The following is a 21,875-nucleotide window of genomic DNA, read 5'->3' on the forward strand; positions in this document are numbered from 1 at the left end:
TAACATCTCATTTTTCATTAGACAAATATTTGTGTTCATGTTTTCTCATTTAAAAAAATCAACATGCTCGTGTCCGTTAATGTTTGTTCGTTAGAAATCTAAAAAACCTACACATCTCAATTGAAAAACTCAAACGCTAAAAAATATAATAACAAACTAATATATATGTATTAAATTAAAACTAAACTACGTTAAAAAAATAAAATAAATCATCATAAAATAGCAAAACGATTAAAACAAAAATTTGAATAAAACCCCCGTAACACGGGAGGATTAAACTAGTATATATATATATCTACCTATACTAATAAAAGAAAATAATTCTGGACACATGTCATTCTGTGGTTAATTCTCACCATCAAATTCCCTCCAAAATCACTTTTCTTCTATTGATGGAAAAGAAAAAAAATTTTGGTTCTAAATATAGTATTGATTATAAATTCAGCATACTGTATTAATTGTAGGGCTGTGCAACGGTTCAGAACCGCGAGAACCGAACCGGAACCGGAACCGAAATGACTAAAAATTAGAACCGGAACCGGAACCTATTATAGTAAACCGGTTCGATTCCAGAACCGGTAAAGTCGGTTCTTGCTAATCGGTTATAGCTAGAACCATTTCCGTTGTATATTTATCAAATATGTTGTGAAAACTTTGCAAATTACAAAACAAGTTTATATAATTGTATGTCTTCTTTCTAAGTAAAATTAATTTAGATTACAACATGAACATCTGTCATATTTTTTTATTTAAACCTAATTGTTGAAGTTAAATAAATTATTAGCAACGATAGATTAAAGGAAGATCATATCATTTATATGAAATTACATTGATAGCTTAAATCAAAATTGATCATGGTTGCTAGGTATTGAAAGCAAAGAAAGAATATTTGAATTAAATAATGATTGAATGGATGCGGGTTAATATGTTAGTCTATAAAAAATGGGTATCGGTAAATTTAGTTAAAACGTTTTTAATATTCCGGTTCTTCGGTTCCAAGTCTAGAACCGCCGGTTTTACCCGGAACCGAACAGCGAACCGTTTAATGCAAATTCTGATAACCGAGAACCGTAATATAACACAGGTTAGCGGTTCTAAGGCACCGGTTCGGTTCCGGTTCTAGCGGTTCCGAACCATTTTTTGCTCATCCCTAATCAATTGGTCAATCTCTATTAGTTGAATTACTAATGCCATAAATTATATTTTCTAAACATACTTAATATAAAAAGATATTAATATAATAATTATGTGTCATAAATATATTTTCTTTGAAATTGAAATGTATATATAAAAGAGTATATGTTTATGGAGTACATTAACATTTAAGTTTTTTAAAAATCTGCATATTGAAGAAAGCTATAATAATTTTTTAAACTTTTTTTTTACAAATATTCAGTCTTAAAAAGCATAGACAAATTTTTTATTTTTTATATTTATTATAAGACTATTGTAATAGTTTAACAGCAGCGTGTTTATAAGGACAACATGAAAGCTGTTCAAAAAGGAAAATCTGGTATCTTTTTTGTCTATGACCAGGTATGGAATGTAACATTTTTGTGAAAGACTTTAGCTACATCTTTCACATCGAAATGCCTCATTGTTTTAAATGATGCTTGCAATGGCATTGCTTCATCGTTGTATATCGATGGTAGATCAACTCATTCTCGATTTAAAATTCAAATATATTTGATGATATAAAACGACTATATCTGTAATACATTTTTTTACATAATATAAAGAGACTTAATTATCTTGTTTTATTTGTATTAAATTATTAATTGTAATTTATACATTAATTTATCCCGTGTAATACATATATATATATGTATATATGTGTATATATATATATATATATATTTATTAGGATTTATTTAAGAAGACTTGTCTATATATCTACCGCTTTTGTACCAATGAAACGATTGAGGCATTAAAAATTCGTTTCAACATCTGATTGTTTAATAAAATATTCACATTATACTAAATTAAAATTAAGTTATTCATTCCATTAAGTAACATGACATGTTAAAATAATCTTGCACTTGCAATTGAGCCCATTGTATTGATATATTATATGGATACCTCAAAGCTAATGAATAAAACAATATGGTGCACAAGTCATTGCCAGTTTGTCACACGTACTGAAAAAGTCGCCACGACCTCATTAACCGGTATATAAGTTATAGCCACATATAAACCAATTTATTTATATAAGCATTTCAATATGACAGAAAAGTTTAGACCATCCGACAGTTTGGTCTTTACATTGATAGAGTGATCTTTCTTATGGATTAAACATTGATGTAAGAGTTGAGCTTTGAGTGGGAGAAGTGGTGCAAATTCAATTTCATGAATTTTCCTTTGTAATTGGTTTTGTATTCCTATAATTCTTCTTTATTTTCCTTTGTTTGTACGTTTGAGCTTCTCGCTTCTTGTAAATCGTCCATTTTTTCTTTTTATAAAGTTGGCTTTTCAAAAAAAAAAAAAAAAAAGTGAAACATTCATGTGTAGACCTAACATAAGTTTATCCTCTTATAGTCTCGGGGTTTTGGGTAATAGAGTTTTCACGGTGGTTCAAACTGCATTAAAAGCTACTTCGTGCAAAGTAATCATTAAATGTGCCTTGACATGTTTATTCCCTTTTGCATTTGATAGTTTTGAAGTTTTGATTTCTTCGCAATTGAAGCTGTGGAACTATTTAGTCAAGTCCAATGGGTTATGCATAGTAATGACATGACTCTAAGATCAATCAATGTAGTTTACATAAGACTTGGGCTTTGCAGTACAAAAGGAACTAACGACGCAACTTGTTGTCTGCTTTCTTTTTTTGACGTAAAATGATATATTTTCAAGTTTATAGATGATTTGAATATTTAAAAACATACCAAATAAAGGGTTTTCAAACTTGTTTTGAATGTTAGCCATCGAAGTTACTTGGAACGTAAACAAGATAAAGCTAGTTTGATCATCAATAAGTTTGAACTTGACTTGTTTTAGTTAAACCAACTCAAATTAAACTTGACTCGTTTCATATATAAATTTTGAAACTATAAGTCTATAACTAATAGTCTAACATAAGGCTTTGTAACAATAGTTAATTATATTAATCCCAACTATGGGATTTAACAAGACAACGAACTCTTATTATACCACTAACGTAATCACTAGTCACCAAAATAAATAACTCGTTTTTTTAAACGGCTTCTAATCTATTTCTATTAAATAACCTATAAATGTATCTTGCATTATTTGAACCCGCAATCTCTTAGATTAGACACCTTACCAATAGAATGCCCGCCGGGAACAACTAACTTGTGTTTATAAATTAACCATATACGATAAAATTTGCAAGGATGAATCATCACATGCAATAATTTAAAATGCTCGTTACTTCATTTTGTCAATCGATCATCGTCTATCTATCTAAGTTATATAAATATTTAGTAAAGTCACTGAGAGAACTTAAGGGGGGGGGGGGGGGTACTCGGAGGATGCCTCCTAACACGTTAAACACGTAGGCTGTTACTAATAAGTGTACGTCACGTCATCGTTATATTTCCATATTGTCATCAAAAAGCTACCGTGATCAATGTAAAACAAGACTTTAAACATGACCCGTCACTTAGAAAAGTTTTGTTAAAGGTGCAAACACACCTACATATGTTGGGAAGTTCAGAGTACCATACGACATTTAGGGATAGATGTCGACACACAAGACATGGATGATTGTTCATTTTGGTCCTTAAGGTGGTGGCATTCTCACCTAACTAATACTAAAGAACAATGAAAAAAATAAATATTTTGGTGCCACAATGTATGTCGGAATTATGTATGTTAAAATATCTATCGTTCAATTTCACATTTTTTATCCGGGTCAATTCAGGTGTCTATCTTTCATGTGATATAAATATAATACCAAATTCATTATAATATACATATAAATCTCTCTTGTATAAACTTTGTGGAAAACATGTTGATCAAAAAATAATTTTTCTATTTAAAGGAATGTGTTTTTGATCTTAAAGATTTCTTTTACAAACTAGATTTATGCCTAACCTTGGTATGTCCACTTGGACCAAGGAAATACTTTCTTGTACGTATTTTATTAAGCCAGTTATTTGGAAGTTTGATTGTAAATTTCTGGTAGCATTTCACTTTCTTTATTCATCAATTTAATTATTTTAACTTTTACTGCTAATATTCTTGAAGAGGTAGGTCCCCGCAAAGCCCAGTTGGACCAACAAGACTCACCTTGAAGAGGTACGTCTGCGCAAAGACCAACTGGATCCGCAGGACCCACTATGCTCAGAGAGATGAAGACCTTACACGCAGTAAGCCAGCTGTTCCCGCAGGAAAGCCTCCCTTGGTACAGTACCCTGCCTATCCCCGCAGCTGTGGGTACAAGCCAAGAAGGAATGCTACCCGCACTAACAGTAAGGCTACACGCATAAGGCACTAACTCTTAATACTTTAGTAATGTCACCTGAAGAAGGAATGAGCAGGGCGGGAATATTCCCGCCCAAAAGAGCCAGTCCGTACGCTTCTAGAAGATCTTTTGTACTATACCTACCAAGGTATAGACAAATAGACAAGATCTGACAAAAGCAACCCATGAACCAATCACAGGGTGACAGCTCACCGATAATAGTACGAGGAGGAGCACGCTCCAGTACAAAATGTCACTATCAGCCGCTGCCTACCCACCAACTCCCATCGTGGCACGAACGTAGCCCATAGTTGGTGAAAAAGGAATATTATATACAGCTGGCCGTACCTGCTTGGAAACCTACCTTCGGCTATAAATACTCCAACACCTTGGAACGGTATCATCATCTTCTCTCTAGCCATTTCTCTCTATATACACTTATATTCAGAGCAATCTAGTCTGATTCTCACGCCGGAGGGTGATCACAAGGAGGAACCCCCCCTTCTCAGTGACGAGCTTACGGTGTCTGTTTTGCAGGTTGAGAAGAATAACCATCTTTGCCGGACCTAACCCTCGTGGGAAACATCTACTTAACTCTAAGATTATCCTTAATCTGTCGGGGTCACTTAGTGTTCCAAAATGGGCAGACCTCTACGAATCTATCCGCAGTCTGCTCCAAAATGGGCAAATCGTTCTCATCAAGGTCACGAGTACCCAACCGCGCGGGACCACCAGTCTCCCGCGGGTGCAAGAGCGACTGTAAGTTGTTCCCTTCTGAAATAAAAACGATAAAAATGTTAGAAGGAAATCCTAAACCAACACAAAAGACGGAGCATACCATAAGGAATATAGTTCAAACCGTATTCAAGAACGATGGGTATTTGCGGCGTCCCAGACCCGGCATCCTTCCACACGCGGCTCATCCCAAGCATGATCATCCCAGACTCCGCGAAGCGATAAACAGGAGTCCGAACCTGGGAAATCTTGGTGAACCATTCCGTCTCCTGGTAATTGGAGGCCGGAAGGTTGGGAAGTGCCCTCCCATTCTTGAACGTCATCGCGATGGGAACGACACGAGCGGAAATGTAGAAAAACTCTCGCTTCCAAGAACGAAGACTACGCTCAGTAGCGCAGATCTTCAAACCCTTGATCCGAGTGACAAGGGTATACCAACCCTGGATGCACCTCCAAGTATAGAAGGTCATCAGGCGGTCGACTCGAGGCTCGATACCCAAAATACGGCACACCCATTCGAAATGGCGAACTTTGGCAATTGTCATTGGGTGCACCTCTGTCAGATGAACACCGTGTTTCTCCAAAACACGGTATACGAACTTCGTTAATGGGAATCTTAGATTCCCATATAGGAAGAACGAAGCGTAAACCCCTATCTTGCCCTTAGGGGCATCGTACACCGTCTGGTGGGCCTCCGGGAACTCTGGCTCATAGGGCTCCAGCATGAACTTCTTGACGATGTAATGGTATACATCGATAGACAGAGTACACTGACACTCGCCAGCAGTACTCTTATCGTCCTTATCGGACGTGGACGTCGGGTTCTCGAGGTAAACGTCGGACTCCTCGATGTTAACCTCCGGGTCATGAGTAGAAGAAGACATTTTTTAAATGTTAATGAAAGAAAGCGGTTTCAAGAGAATGCTCGCCGGAAAAGATGAGTATTCGCCGGAAATCGCTTAAAAGAAAGAAGAGTAAAGTGAAAATATTGGACGAAATACCCCCTCCCCGCCTTATATACTCATCGCAATGAATGCGATGAATTTAATGCGGATGAGAGAGAGCGTATGAGCAATGACACGGCGACACGTGGAAAAAGCAAGCTGGCAACAGATGTAAGAATGGCGCGTGCCATGAAGCTCGCGCCCACGCGCCTGAAAAAGCGTCCGGATTGACCACATGCTGTCACGTCGTCGTAACTTCCTGCACGTCCTGAAACCGTCAGAAGACGCCAACGTCCTTTCAACCGTTTGGACTGTCCTTATCTTTTCACCAACCCTTCGAATTTCAAAAAGATTCAAAAAGATTCAAAATTAAGAGGGAATATACCCCCTTACCTTGGAAACAAGAAACCATAAGACAAGTGCGGGTACAGTGTCAAGGCGAAACCCTTCACATACTTAGCACTTGTAGGGAATTGAAACCAAGAAGATCGATCTTATGGGCCAGGCTTGCGGAAAGGGAAATAACACCCCCGCATGGCGGGACGTTGAGAACTAGATTGTTTGAAGCTTCAAGGTGGAATTGGTTGTTTAACATAACTGATCATTATGTCTAAAACTACCAAAACCTCGTGGAGAATCTACACAAGTGAAACTCAACGCTCCCGACTTGCGAAGAGGTTACACACCTACCCGCATCATACCCAAAGATCAAGCAGAAAAAGTCGGGAATTTTCTGCAAGTGACATTAGGAAAACTGCGGGAAGAATCCCCACGGAGAACCTTAAAAAAACGAAAACACCTTTTTAAAACCCCTTGTTTAAAGTCCAAAAGTCCCCCTCACTTATTAACAATTCATGAGAGGAACAATGGACTGGGGGGACTTGAAGAGGTAGGTCCCCGCAAAGCCCAGTTGGACCCACAAGACTCACCTTGAAGAGGTACGTCTGCGCAAAGACCAACTGGATCCGCAGGACCCACCTTGCTCAGAGAGATGAAGACCTTACACGCAGTAAGCCAGCTGTTCCCGCAGGAACGCCTCCCTTGGTACAGTACCCTGCCTGTCCCCGCAGCTGTGGGTACAAGCCAAGAAGGAAGGCTACCCGCACTAACAGTAAGGCTACACGCATAAGGCACTAACTCTTAATACTTTAGTAATGTCACCTGAAGAAGGAATGAGCATTCCCGCCCAAAAGAGCCAGTCCGTACGCTTCTAGAAGATTTTTGTACTATACCTACCAAGGTATGGACAAATAGACAAGATCTGACAAAAGCAACCCATGAACCAATCACTGGGTGACAGCTCCCCGACAATAGTACGAGGAGGAGCACGCTCCAGTACAAAATGTCACTATCAGCCGCTGCCTACCCACCAACTCCCATCGTGGCACGAACGTAGCCCATAGTTGGTGGAAAAGGAATATTATATACAGCTGGCCGTACCTGCTTGGAAACCTACCTTCGGCTATAAATACTCCAACACCTTGGAACGGTATCATCATCTTCTCTCTAGCCATTTCTCTCTATATACACTTATATTCAGAGCAATCTAGTCTGATTCTCACGCCGGAGGGTGGTCACAAGGAGGAACCCCCCCTTCTCAGTGACGAGCTTACGGTGTCTGTTTTGCAGGTTGAGAAGAATAACCATCTTTGCCGGACCTAACCCTCGTGGGAAACATCTACTTAACCCTAAGATTATCCTTAATATGTCTGGGTCACTTAGTGTTTCTTCAATTCTTATTGTAGTTTTTGTTTATTTCTCAAGTTAATTAATCTTCTAAAATTCTTAAAAAAGTAAGTTTAAAAATAGAGTAAATTACGCCAATCTTTCCCATGTTATGTCTAAGTTTAAGCTTTCGATTTTTGGCATAAGAAATTACTGCTATAGTTCATATTGTATACTAATCATTCATACTTATCATCAATTGAATGAGATACTGTTATTTTTCATGATAATTTTATCAAAATAACTATTTTACGCTCACAAAACATGTATAAAGAGAAATGTATAAATAAGCAAAGGACCATTACCCAACCCCTCCCCCACATCCGATCACCATCTAGGTCCTATCACCGGTCACTATCTTAGGACACACCATCTTTGGTTATTAAAGTTGAACTCTCAAAATCATCGGAATTGTTAAGTGAACATGAATTAGCATACCATTAACACGAATCAACAGACCATTAACACAAATCAACATAAAGTTAAACATGAAGTATGAGTTCTCATGAAATCGACTAAGATCCATATAAACAATGGTGGATCAAACGTGTTTTCAATCCAATCTTGAACAATTTATCTAATAAGTACAACAAGAAGGTTTTAATGCATGGCTACATTTGGTTTTGTCGATCTTGAGCAATTTACTTAACATATACAGGGGCAATTGTCTCCATCATTGTTTGAGTGTCACGCGACTTAATGACTATATACACAAAGGCACCGATCCACCAATAGTACTAGGACTGAGTTGTACCGTAAAAACAAGGGCTAATTAAAATTTGAACCTTACTGGTCGATTTAGCAGTGTTTGTGGTGGATTGTAGATCATTGGTCGATTAACAGTGGTTTTAACACGCTAGGGAGAAAGTAGTCCTGGATTTTTAGTTGTTTACCAGTTCGACTTCCCATCCTAGGGAGTAACGACAAAGAAGGGCATAATATTAAAACTGAACGAAGTATCAAGTATATTCAAGTATCAAATAGACGATTACTATAACCTTACTTAAAATAAAAACGTTTAAAAAGACAGTTTGATATTTTATCAAGTAGACAACCAAACCAATGAATCACATATCATCATTATTTCATTTCTTAATTTACAAGTAGTATCTATTATTTTTCAAATAAAGTAATGACCCCGTTATCACTTTTAGAGCAATAGTAACTTCATTTACTATTCTTATGAAACCAGGGACGACAATAATATATGGGTCCAAGTGTCCAACAACTAATTCATTGTAGAGTAAATTACATTTTCAGTCCTATAGTATTTAACATTTTTCATTAATCATTCTTTAATTTAAAAAATATAAAGAAACGTCATTTATGTTTTTAAAACGTTGCACGTTTCATCCTTTTCATTAACGGGTGTTAAATCTATCAACTAAATCTAGTAATGTTTCTTGCACTTGAGGGAAATTTAGTAATTTTATTCTTTTGGTAAATAATAGAATTACCAAATTGCTCTCATGTGCAAACGAGCCGGGTTGCTCGCGAACTACTCAAGCTTGGATCGGTAAAAGGTTCATAATAAGCCGAACCTTTTTGAGCTCGAGTAAAGCTCGAACCTCAAATAAAACTTGTTTAGTTATCGAGCCTAAGCTCGAGCCTGAAATAAACTGGTTTAGTTATCGAGCTTGAGCTTGAGCCTTTTACTTTTACCTCTTTTGAGTGTCTGTGTTAGTTTCACACTATACAACTAAGCTTTGGCTCGTTTAAATTACTACACGAGCTTAGACTTGTTTAGTTTTTTTTTAAAAAAATCTATAACAATAACTACAAAATTATATAATTCAATTAAGTAGCATTAAACATGCCGATCCTGAACTTAATAAAATAACTCACAAGCTTAGCTCAGTTTTAGAAAAACAAGCATAGTTGAGCTCGGACCCGGCTCGTTTACACTCCTAAGCCTTACATGAGTAGATTTAACGGACAAATTTAATGCTCACTAGTGGAAAATATAACAAAACATATTAAAACTAAAAGGACGGAAAGCGTAATATAGTTTTGATTGTAAAAGACTAAAAACCCCTTACCCCACCCACCTTCGTGTCAGCCTTCCCCGGTCCGCGTTTTGACTCGGAAAACCCGAAACTCGGTTTGACTCACTTCCTCCCCTTGTATATGTATCTATATGCATATATATATATATATATATATATATATATATATATGAAGTGACTCAAGAAAACGATCGCATTAGTTTAAAACGTGGTGTGTTTATTTGTACTTGCACTTGGCCGGTGCAATTCATTATTATATAAATAAATACACCCAAACCATATTCATATCTAATATCTACTACTCAATCAATAATATTAATATTCCATATGGCACTTATTAATGGTTCTGTAATTGATACGACAACAATAACAGCAAAAACGTCGTCGTTTTTCGGTAGTAATAATAATATTCGGTTATGGAGTTCAAAGCCTGTGTTGATTATGCCACAAAGGAGGTTAAGAAAGCCGGTGGTGGTGGCGGCGATAAGTGAGGAATTGGTGAAGGTGGTGAGGGCGGTGAGAGGTGTGTTGACGGTGAGGAATAAGAGTAAAGAGGATGTGAAGGAGACTGTGTTGAGGAAGTTGGATGCTTTTGCTGATCAGATTGGCAGGAATGTTGTGGTGCAGCTCTATAGTAATGAGATTGATCCAAGTAAGCAACTTGTTGTTTCATCAAATGCCTTAAAGAAACAAAAATATTATTTATTTATTACTTGGTTATTATTATATTAATCCATGTATGCAATCTGTTCGATGAAATGCCTCTGAGAAGAAATTATTATTATTATTATTAATTACATGCTTATTAATCCCCAAGTAAGCAACTTGTTGTTTGGATTAAATGCCTCTCCGAAAAAAATGTTTTTTTTATTAATTACATGGTTATTAAACCATGTATGCAACCTGTTTGATGAAATGCCTCTGAGATTTATTATTATTATTATTATTATTATTTGTTTTATTTACAAATTACATGCTTATTAATCCAAGTATGCAACCTGTGTGATGAAACGCCTCTGAGAAATTTTTTATTTTTTACTAATTCGATGCTTATTAATCCCCAAGTAAGCAACCTGTTAGATGAAATGCATCTGAGAAATTGTTTTTATAGTTACTTTTTTTTAACTAATTATATGCTTATTAATCCCCAAGTAAGCAACCTGTTTTTGAATTTCGATGAAATGCCTCTGAGATTTTGTTTTTTTTACCAATTAGATGCTTATTAATCCAAGTAAGTAAACCTGTTAGATGAAATGCATCTGAGAAGAATAAAATTGTTTTGATTTGTATTTTTATTTTATTTTTTTACTAATTATATGCTTATTATCCAAAGTAAGGAACCTGACAAATGAAATGTTTCTGAGAAAAAAATGTTTTCTTTATTTTTTAATCCAAGTTAGCAACAAGTTCGACGAAATGCTTCTAAGAATTTTTTTTACCAATTACATGCTTATTGATCCAAGTAAGGAACCAGTACGATGAAATGTCTCCGAGAAAAATCTTATATTTTGATTTTTTTTTACTAATTACATGCTCATTAATCCGAGTATAAGAAACCTGTTTGATGAAATAGCTCTGAGAAAAAAAATGTTACTTTTTTTTAGACAGAATTACAAGTTTTGTCCTTTAAAAAAAGCCAAATTACGGTCCGTGTCCTTTTTTAAGTTTCCTTGCAGGCGGTATCCTTTAAACATTTTTTTCCTACACGTTATGTCCTTTACGTTAACTGGGTTAGAAAAACTCAGTTAAATACCCTCACGTGAGGCGCATGTGAGGGCATTTTGGTCTTTTCGCCTGTAATTTGTCTAATATATATTAAAATGATTCTCTCTCTCTCTCTCTTCCCATCTTCTCTCTCTCTCTCTCTCTCTCTCCACACCAACACCAACACCAACACCACCACCACCACCACTTCTTCTTAAATTCGGCACCATCTCCTGGAAACAAGCCGATGAGGCCATTCCGCTCCGGCGAGGAAGACGACAACACCATCTCCGGTCTTCTTCTCCGGCGAGGAAGACGGCAGCTTTCATGAAAATCATGACTAACCTGATTTTGACTTTAAGATCAATTACATGCCTGCATAATTTTACATGAAACAAAAACCCATTAAAGCAGCCAAACAAAACAAACCCGGATCGGAAGAAAATCATCAAAATGATAGATTTTATTATTATTATTGGTTTCTAATATGAATCAATAATATTCATATTCACCATCTAATAATAATAATAATATAAACATCAGATCTACCGGAAACCAGTCATGCGACGGGCCGGAAGACCCAAGACCGTCGCCGGAGATCCGATCGGACCGCCGCCGGGCGAGCCCCGGTACCGCGGCGTCCGTAAGCGTCCCTGGGGACGGTTCGCGGCGGAGATCCGTGACCCGTGGAAGAAAGCCCGTGTTTAGTTAGGTACGTTTGATTCCGCCGAGGACGCCACACGCGCCTACGACTCCGCCGCACGTGCCCTCCGTGGATCCAAAGCCAAGACTAATTTTCCTCCTTTAACAAACGAAACGATTGATGATATGATGATGACGTCAGATCGGCGTCACGGTCACGCCAAGCCCGTGCCGACGATGAGCGGCATGAGCAGCACCGTGGAGTCCGCCACACGGCCGACTGTGAACCCGATTCATAGATTGAAATTAAAGCCGGTTCAGGTGGATGACGATTGCCATAGTAATTGCGACTCGTCGGAGTCGGTGGTGGATGATTATTACTGTGACGTGGATCTGACGTCATCTTCGTCACGGAAGCCGTTACCGTTTGATCTGAACCTGCCTCCGCCGCCGGTGTCTGATGAGTATGGACTTTGTTCTAGAGAGAGAGAGAGAGAGAAGATGGGAAGAGAGAGAGAGAGAATCATTTTAATATATATTAGACAAATTACAGGCGAAAAGACAAAAATGCTCTCACATGCGCCTCACGTGAGGGTATTTAACTGAGTTTTTCTAACCCAGTTAACGTAAAGGACATAACGTGTAGGAAAAAAATGTTTAAAGGATACCGCCTGCAAGGAAACTTAAAAAAAGACACGAACCGTAATTTGGCTTTTTTTAAAGGACAAAATTTGTAATTGGGTCTTTTTTTTTTTTTTATTAATTACATGCTAATTATTATTGGTTTACTATTTGGTGTTGAAGAAACAAGAGCTCCAAAGAAGAGCAATGAAGCCGTGTTAAAGGACTGGTCAAAGAGGTCAAATCTTAAAACCGAAAGGGTTAATTACACAGCTGATATTATGGTGGATTCTGAGTTTGGGATCCCCGGAGCAATCACCATCACTAATAAGCACCAAAAAGAGTTCTTTTTGGAAAGTATTACCATTGAAGGGTTTGCATGTGGCCCGGTTCATTTCCCTTGTAATTCTTGGGTTCAATCCACTAAAGATCATTCTAAACCTAGAGTATTCTTCTCTAATCAGGTAATTTTCCACATATTTTTGGGTCAAGTCTTGAAATTTATTTGCCTAACAGTCCAAATTAAATAAAGAAAGATAAAAAGTGAAACTTTGAAAGACAAAGATTATAGTTTGAATATTCATGGTCTTGAATCTTGATTCCCAAAGTTGAAGCAGCCATACATGATATGTATTCCAAGTCGTTTTCTTGCTTGATATTTTGTAGCAAGATTCATTTTAACCAACATGTTCGGTTACTTGCAGCCGTACCTACCTAATGAGACTCCAGCACGGCTAAAATACTTAAGAGACCAAGAACTTGAAGATTTAAGAGGTGATGGTAAAGGAGTAAGAAAATTATCAGATCGAGTGTATGATTATGATGTTTATAATGATTTGGGTAATCCCGATAGAGGAAATGAATTTGTTAGACCTTCACTTGGCGGTGATAAAATACCATATCCAAGAAGATGTCGAACCGGACGTGTACCTAGTGATACTGGTATGTATCTCTATATATGTTTTGGTTATTATTTAATTGGATCATATATGAACTTTGTATAATTTTGTACCTTTTTTATTTATAGATATTTTAGCTGAGAGTCGGGTGGAGAAGCCATTCCCATTGTACGTTCCTCGAGACGAACAATTTGAGGAATCAAAAGCAAATGCATTTTCAACAGGGCGGTTAAAGGCGGTGCTACATAATCTGTTACCATCAATGGTGGCCAGCATTTCTAAGAAACATGATATTAAGGGGTTCTCACAACTTGATAGTCTTTACAGTGAAGGGGTCCGTTTGAAAATAAAGCTTCAAGATGATCTCGTAAAGAAGCTACCATTGCCCACGTTGGTTAGTAGGCTGCATGAATCTAGCCAGAGTGGTGGTGGACTTCTCAAATACGACACACCAAAGATTCTTTCCAGTAAGTGACGGATTATTCACATATCGATATTAATTTCATATACGCAACGTTTTAATGAAAGTTTTGTAATTTGTAGAGGACAAATATGCTTGGTTACGTGATGATGAATTTGCCCGCCAAACAATCGCGGGGGTGAACCCAGTCAGCATAGAGAGGCTTCAAGTTTTTCCGCCAGTGAGTCAACTTGACCCTGGTAAATATGGCCCGAAAGAGTCTGCTCTTAGAGAAGAACACATTGTTGGCCATCTTAATGGCATGACTGTACAACAGGTAACATACCTGAGCTCATTTAAACCTTTCAACCGTTTTCTAATAAATAATGTATAAAATATGAATACAGAAATGATATTTCTTCGATAATAATTGAGCATTAATGATGATTGTTTTGGTGATGTTAACAGGCGATTGAAGAAAATAAGCTGTTCATAATAGACTACCATGACATATACCTACCATTTTTGGACCGAATAAATGCACTCGATGGGCGTAAGGCATACGCAACACGTACCGTATTTTTCTTAAATCCAGCTGGCACTCTAACGCCTGTTGCAATTGAGCTTAGCCTACCCCAAGCATTACCCGGTTCCGAGTCAAAACGTGTAGTCACACCGCCAGTCGATGCCACCGGCAACTGGCTGTGGCAACTAGCCAAAGCCCATGTCTGCTCAAACGATGCTGGGGCCCACCAACTGGTGCACCATTGGTTACGCACCCATGCGTCTATGGAACCTTTTATATTAGCTGCTCATAGACAATTGAGTGCTATGCACCCTATATATAAACTTCTGGACCCACACATGAGGTACACTTTAGAAATCAATGCGTTGGCTCGCCAGAATCTGATCAATGCTGATGGGGTTATTGAGCAATGTTTTACACCCGGGCGATATTGTATGGAGATGAGTGCTGCTGCTTATAAGAACTGGCGGTTTGATTTAGAAGGTCTTCCAGCTGATCTCATTAGAAGGTACCTATAATTTCATATTATCTAAATTAGATTAATGATTATTTTTCAAAATCTCATGATTAAACAATGTTTTTAAATATCTAAACAGAGGTGTCGCGGTTCGGGACCCAAGCAAGCCACACGGTTTGAAGCTTTTAATCGAAGACTACCCGTATGCATCAGACGGGCTCATGATCTGGGACGCCATCCAGACCTGGGTTCGAACCTATGTGAACCGATACTACCCCGACTCAGCGCTAATCTGCAATGACCGGGAGCTGCAAGCATGGTACGCAGAGTCAATCAACGTGGGCCACGCGGATCTCCGCCACGAGGACTGGTGGCCGACTTTAGCCGATGCGGATGACCTCACCGGCATCCTAACCACCATCATCTGGCTCGCGTCAGCTCAACACGCAGCACTAAACTTTGGTCAGTACCCGTATGGTGGCTACATCCCGAACCGACCGCCACTAATGCGGCGGTTACTCCCCGATGAAAACGACCCCGAGTACCAGAGCTTCCATGATGACCCGCAAAAATACTTTCTTTCTGCTTTACCAAGTTTGTTACAGTCAACAAAATATATGGCAGTGGTGGACACTTTATCTACACACTCACCCGATGAGGAGTATATTGGGGAGAGACAACAAACCGACACATGGACCGGGGATTCGGAGATTGTGGAAGCGTTTTATGCGTTTTCGGCTGAAATTCAACGAATTGAAAAGGAAATTGTGAAAAGAAACAGTGATACAAATTTAAGGAATCGGTGTGGGGCTGGGGTTTTGCCTTATGAGCTTCTTGCACCGAGTTCGGAGCCTGGTGTAACATGTAGAGGTGTTCCAAATAGTGTATCTATATAAGTAATTAATAAGTAATTAGTACTGTTTAAGCTCCCAATAGGAGCTTGTTGAGAGATGTAAGTTGTAGTAGCATTATATGTCAATAGTGTTGTTGAGTAGATTGCATATATGTATGTAATGTAAATCAAGATTATTAGATGCACCTTTACTGTGCATGTAGCTGTAAAAATCTTGTATAAATAATGGAATAAAATGGAAAATGGGGTTATTATATGAAGGCCGAAAATGTTAACGGGTCACACTGAAATTGATGAACCTGATGTTGAGATATGGTGCTCATTTTTAGTCATCATGCTTAACATATATGAATTGCTGTGAGGGGTTCAAAGTAACAAGCCGAGCCCGTGCTCGACTAGGCTCGAGCTCGGCTCATGAGTCATTTTTTCAAGCTCAAGCTCGGCTTTTTTATTATTTACTAATCAAATTTATACAATTGTAACTATTTTATATGTTTTGAGAAAACCTTAAACGAGCCTATGTTCGGATCAAGCTCTTATGCAGTTCTTAAACGAGCAAAGCGCGACCCGGGCTCAGTGCAGGTTGTGTAGTGTGAAATTAATACATAGAAGTCCAAAATAGTTCAAACTTAAAAATACATATGGCTCGTTAAGGTTCAACGAGCCTAAATGATCTTCCCATACAAGACTTGAGCTCAAGCTCGATAGCTAAACAAGATTCATTTGAGGCTCTGGCTTGGCTCGTTTCGATTCGATCTCGAGTAGCTTGTGAGTGGCTCCGTTCGTTTGCACCCTATTTGCTGATATCACCTTCATTCAACTCGAAATGATATTCTAGTCTTTCTACCTTTCAGGGTATGGAATGATTATCAAATCATAATTGCCATGAAACTGTTATTTTTAAAATGCTTGTGACAAAATGCTTGTGCCATGAAACTGTTATTTTTTTTTATGTTACATTATTTGAATGCATTTTTTTCAAAGTCATCATAATATTAAGCCAAAAATAAAATTAGAAATAGACTCCACCCCAAAAGGCCTGTTTGCAAGATCCAAATACAAAACAACTCAAAAGGCCCAAAGGTTGTGTATGAATAATGTGTTTGTAAACTAAAAGCTGAAGTGGATCCAAGATTCAGTTTTGTCTATGCTTTCAACAGTATGATTTTCGGATTGATGTCTTTTTTCCATATAATTAAGGGTGTAAATGAGCTGACTCGAGTTTGTCTAAGCTCGAGCTTGACTCAGTCTTATTTAATGAGAGCTCGAGCTGAAATTTGTTTATTATTTATTAAATATTTAATTATTATAATTTATTTATATATAACAAAATATATATTTTATAGTTATTTATCATAGTTTTGTATATTACAGTATAATATTATTTATGTAATTATACATTAGTCAAATAACACACACACAACTATATATCCTGTTTTCTTAAAAAAGATCTATAATTGATCTCCAGAATACTCTTAAATTTTGAAAAATTGTAGTTGTAGAAAATCGGACTGCTTACTTATGAATGAGTCAATTCGGGCTATATTATATCTCTAATATGTCAAACTGGTACATATTTTTTTGTTATAACTTGATTATTATTTAACAAATACAACTTTGAACTTTCCAATCAAAATCAATGTACTAGTAGTTCATAAGAAGTTTAAAACCTTGTAATAACATCTTTAACATACCCAGAAACCGATTTTGCCGCCTCTATCGAATCAAGTAGGTGCATGTGGTGAGTATAACTGATTGTGACTTATTAAGCAGCCTCATGATAAACTGAATCTTATGGGGGCAGGTTACATCTTAAGTTATTTTATATTATCAATCACCTAAACTGATGGGAGTTGTTATTAATCTTTTTCTTTTTCACCAAGTTTCAAAGAAGATCTAGAATAGGCGGTTTGTATGTCGCTATTAAACCGAATTTGATTGCAGTTTCAACTAGAGTTGTTAACCTGTAATTATCGTTATCGTTCCTTTTTATGTTTCTGCATATAGATCATTACAATAAACATTTGTTTCATTTGTCATTTTCCACATATGATTATGACAGTATACTTGTATTTTTCTGTACTAATTGTTTAATACTTAAGAAACTGCATGTATCTTGATGTCCATGCTCTTGGTTCTTAATAACTTATTTCATTTGCTTGCTAATAACACCATCTGTCCAATCTTTAGTTGATTTTTTTTATTCATCATATTATTTAAATGTAACCTTTTTTTAAAAACTATTAAGCACTGTTCTCAGGTGACTTTGAATGTAGACTTTTGCTTCCAACTTCTAGACATGTTTTGAGTTTGGTCTAGGCTTGTTTAAGAAGCAACTTAAATCTTAATGTAAAGTATTTTTTTGGGTATTATGTGAAACCTTTGTCCCATTTGCATTGAAGAATTGTTATATATAATGTAGTGTATAGTAAGTACTATATCATACATGTGAGACAAGTCGGGATACAAAAAGTTAAACAACATATCTTAACTCGTTTTTCTTAGGGCGTTAAGTTTTATACGAATGGATCATATTTGATTTAGTATTGGAAGTTTGATAATTAGCTATTACTGGATGAAAATCATTTGTTGTTTTCATAATTATAGAAGTTTCAAAAAAATACTTTAACGATTTTATACGCATCAATCTGAATCCGACCCGTTTTTTTAACGGGTTGTGTTAGTTGACCCGAACCCGACCTGTTTTCTTAAACACGTCGTGTTAGTCGACCCAAAACTTATTTTTTCGTGTCAGGTTCGGGTCGTGTCACCTATATTTTTTCATAGATTTTGTAAATAAAAATGTGTAAAAAAACATATGGATCTTGTTACAAGTTTTATAAATAATGCTTCCGTGTGGCATTTGCTACGAAGATTCATTTAGAATTGACCAGTTGACTTTGAAAACCAAATTGTATGAAACCATTTAATTTCCAAAAGGTCTTCTTTTTGGATGCGTTGCTTTGAATTAACATTATAAAATATCAAGAATGAAAAAAAATACTTGGAATAAAAACTGTAATTCTCAATATCTATGATTATTTAAGAAGATACTATGTTTATATGAAAATTAAATATATATATATATATACATAAATAATTTCAATAACTTCCTTAAGCTTTTTCTATGATTTATTAAATATTTTGCACAAAAACTTAAGATACAAATCTTCCTTTGAAGATAAATTGCTACTAAACATTGATACAAGAGATCAAATAAACCTCTCAAGCTTCTTTTTTTCAAAATACATGTAAACAAAGCATAAAACTAGCCTAAATAAAATCAACATTTTAACAAACTCTCACCCCATTTTGTTTGGATTGTGGTACCAATGGAGAATTAGTACCCTTTTTAAAGTTTTTATACAAAGCTGTATCGGAATATACTGCTCGAGACCTCATCGATCTAATCCTATGTTTATGTCTATGACCTTTCCTTTCTTGGTCCCGTTTGCGGCTACTTTCCTTCTTCTCAACCGCCACCGTCACCACCATCACCTCCGCCTCATCACCGCCACTATCCTTTTCGTCATTATGTTTTTTCTCTTTCTCATCATCCTTTGCTTTAATGTTTTGTACTTCTTTAGGAGCAATATAAACAAATTTACCAACTGGAAAATCATCTAGTTCCAAAACATGTTCCAAGACCTTAACCACTTCATTCATGGTTGGTCTAGATTTTGGGTGGTGGCTCAAACACCGGCTAGCAAGAATCGCGGCTCTCTTAGCCCCTAGGATCGGATACTGACCGTCTAGCTTAGGGTCTATGATCCGGTCAAGATTGTTTGAATCTTTCAAAAGCGGTCTAGCCCATTCCACTAAACATTGTTCTCTACTTGGTCGTTTTTTGTCCATTGATCTTCTCCCGGTTATTAACTCTAGTAAAACGACCCCAAAACTATAAACATCACTCATGGTTGTCAGATGACCGGTCATGACGTACTCAGGTGCAGCATAACCATGCGTACCCATCACTCGGGTACTGACATGTGTCTCATCTCCTTCAGGGCCGTCTTTTGCTAACCCAAAATCAGATAGTTTCGCCGTATAATCCTGTTTATAAAACAATTTCATATCATTTAGTAAACATACTTAAAAGTGCACAAAAAAATAAAAGTAATTAAACTCTCAAATCATTTCATTAAAATCTTTGTAATTATAATTAACTATCTTACAATTAAAAAAATGACAGTTTGTAAAGATTTATTGCAGGTGCTCTATAATTAACGAATTAAGGTTATAACAAAGAGACTTACCGATCCCAATAGAATATTCGAAGTTTTGAAATCGCGATAAATAACGGGTTTTTCCTCCCCATGAAGAAAGGCTAGTCCTTTTGCAGCACCAAGTGCTATTTTAATCCTTGTCAGCCATGGCAAAGAAATTGAATACCCTGAATCCATAAAATTAAAAAAACCATGATCAATATTAATTTTTTATAAGCAAAATTTAACAAAATATGAAGAAAAAAAAATTACTTCTAAATAGTTGATTCTCCAAATTGCCCCTTGCCATATATTCATAAACAAGAAGCCTGTTTTTGTCTTCACAACAATAACCAATTAACTTCACAAGGTGTGGATGCCTCAATTGTCCCAAAAATGTCACTTCAGCCTATAAATAAACAAAAACCCATAAATTAAATTATATTAACAATAAATAAATAAATAAATAAAAATAAAATTTTGGTTATTGAAAATAGTTACTACTTACAAGCCATTCATTGTGACCTTGACCCCCATCCAAATCCAACAACTTCACAGCAACAGGTTGCGCCTCTAACCCTGGTCTAAGCTTATCGTCAATAAACCCTTTATGAACGGTCCCGAACCCGCCTTCACCAAGATAGTTACTAGGAGCAAACTCATGTGTGATCATACTAAGCTCAGCAAAAGTAAACTCATGAAGGTTCCACCCCACAATCGAACTCGAAAGACCATTAACGACCGAAAGCGATGAACTAACATCGGATATCGATAACCGTTGCGACAACCCGGATTTAGGAACAAGAGTTTGAGGGTCAAAAGTTGGTGTCTTGTTTGTGAAACAACCAAACAAAATGGCTTGCCATGTACTTGGTTTTTTGGGAGCCATATGAGAGAAGTATATGTTACAAATGTGTTACAAATGAAGGTGTTGGTTGTGAGTATATGTAGGTGCAAAGTGGTTCATGTGTGGGGTTAATCTGGTCAAGTTTAGGGGTGAAACAACAAATGATTTGAATAATTAGAAGAAGATAAAAGTTGGTGGTAGCAATGTAGCATGGTTTTGGTTATGGTTTGGAATAGAGAGGATCAAAAAAACCGGTTCCGGTTCCGACCCGAACCGGTTCCTACCCGATTTTTGTAGGAACCGGACCCTATCTGATTCAACCCGATGATCCGTGACCGGTTCTTGCATTTCTGAGTAGGGGCGGGTAGGAACCGGAACCGAACCGGAACCGGTTAGGAACCGGTTCTAGCCGTTGGATCGAGTATAGCCGTTGGAAATCGTTTTTTTTGGCCGTTTTTTGACCGTTGGGGTCAAAAAAAGCCGTTTTTTGGCTCCCCCAAGAACCCACTACTAGTATAAATAGGTATTTGGTGTCATGGGTTCATCACAACAATCAAAACACAAACCCGAACGCAAAAAAATACAAAAAAAAGCTATTACAACGTTTTTGAGTTCTCTAATCTGTTGTTTTCTCTTATTCTATATTCATATTTGTTGTTATGGCTGCCTCACAATCATCGGTTGGTCAAGGTTCCAACGCCGAACCAAGTTTCGTTCGTATTGTACCTCATAATCGTAATCAAGAGATTTGGTGCAATTGGGATTTGGTTGAATTGAGTGACCATTCATTGAAGGCTCGGTGCAAGTTTTGTGGGGTTTATTTAAACCCACTTTCGAATTCAAATTTGAAGAAACACATCGAAAAACCGTATTGCAAGGCGTTGAAAA

The 21,875-nt window shown here is 36.9% G+C and overlaps 2 protein-coding genes and 1 pseudogene across 3 annotated transcripts; 2 read left to right on the forward strand and 1 right to left on the reverse strand.

Annotated features, from left to right (window-relative positions):
* The first annotated feature begins 10,069 nt into the window (after positions 1-10,069).
* On the forward strand, positions 10,070-16,195 carry LOC143534383 (lipoxygenase 1, chloroplastic). Of its 2 annotated transcripts, none has more exons than XM_077028886.1 (7): positions 10,070-10,485; positions 12,984-13,264; positions 13,505-13,742; positions 13,828-14,166; positions 14,243-14,436; positions 14,568-15,133; positions 15,222-16,195. In XM_077028886.1, exons 1-7 carry the CDS (start codon positions 10,161-10,163, stop codon positions 15,976-15,978), a joined length of 2,700 nt encoding a protein of 899 aa, XP_076885001.1. In that variant the 5' UTR covers positions 10,070-10,160; the 3' UTR covers positions 15,979-16,195. The 2 variants fall into 2 exon arrangements, with proteins under 2 accessions (XP_076885001.1, XP_076885002.1); XM_077028887.1 differs by lacking the exon at positions 10,070-10,485 and adding an exon at positions 11,291-11,295.
* Positions 12,099-12,665, forward strand: LOC143534333 (ethylene-responsive transcription factor 3-like; annotated as a pseudogene).
* A 2,896-nt stretch (positions 16,196-19,091) lies between the features above and the next one.
* Positions 19,092-21,214, reverse strand: LOC143534384 (EPD1-interacting receptor-like cytoplasmic serine/threonine-protein kinase). Its single transcript, XM_077028888.1, has 4 exons — positions 20,649-21,214; positions 20,414-20,549; positions 20,192-20,328; positions 19,092-19,988 (listed from the first exon to the last, which is right to left on the reverse strand). The coding sequence occupies exons 1-4, from the start codon at positions 21,027-21,029 to the stop codon at positions 19,227-19,229; spliced, it is 1,416 nt and encodes a 471-aa protein (XP_076885003.1). The 5' UTR covers positions 21,030-21,214; the 3' UTR covers positions 19,092-19,226.
* Positions 21,215-21,875: the final 661 nt, after the last annotated feature.

Source organism: Bidens hawaiensis, unplaced genomic scaffold (genome assembly GCF_021521415.1).
Source record: "Bidens hawaiensis isolate Kalapana, Puna unplaced genomic scaffold, B.hawaiensis_p1.1 tig00010132_1, whole genome shotgun sequence".
In the NCBI taxonomy this organism is placed as follows: domain Eukaryota; kingdom Viridiplantae; phylum Streptophyta; class Magnoliopsida; order Asterales; family Asteraceae; genus Bidens; species Bidens hawaiensis.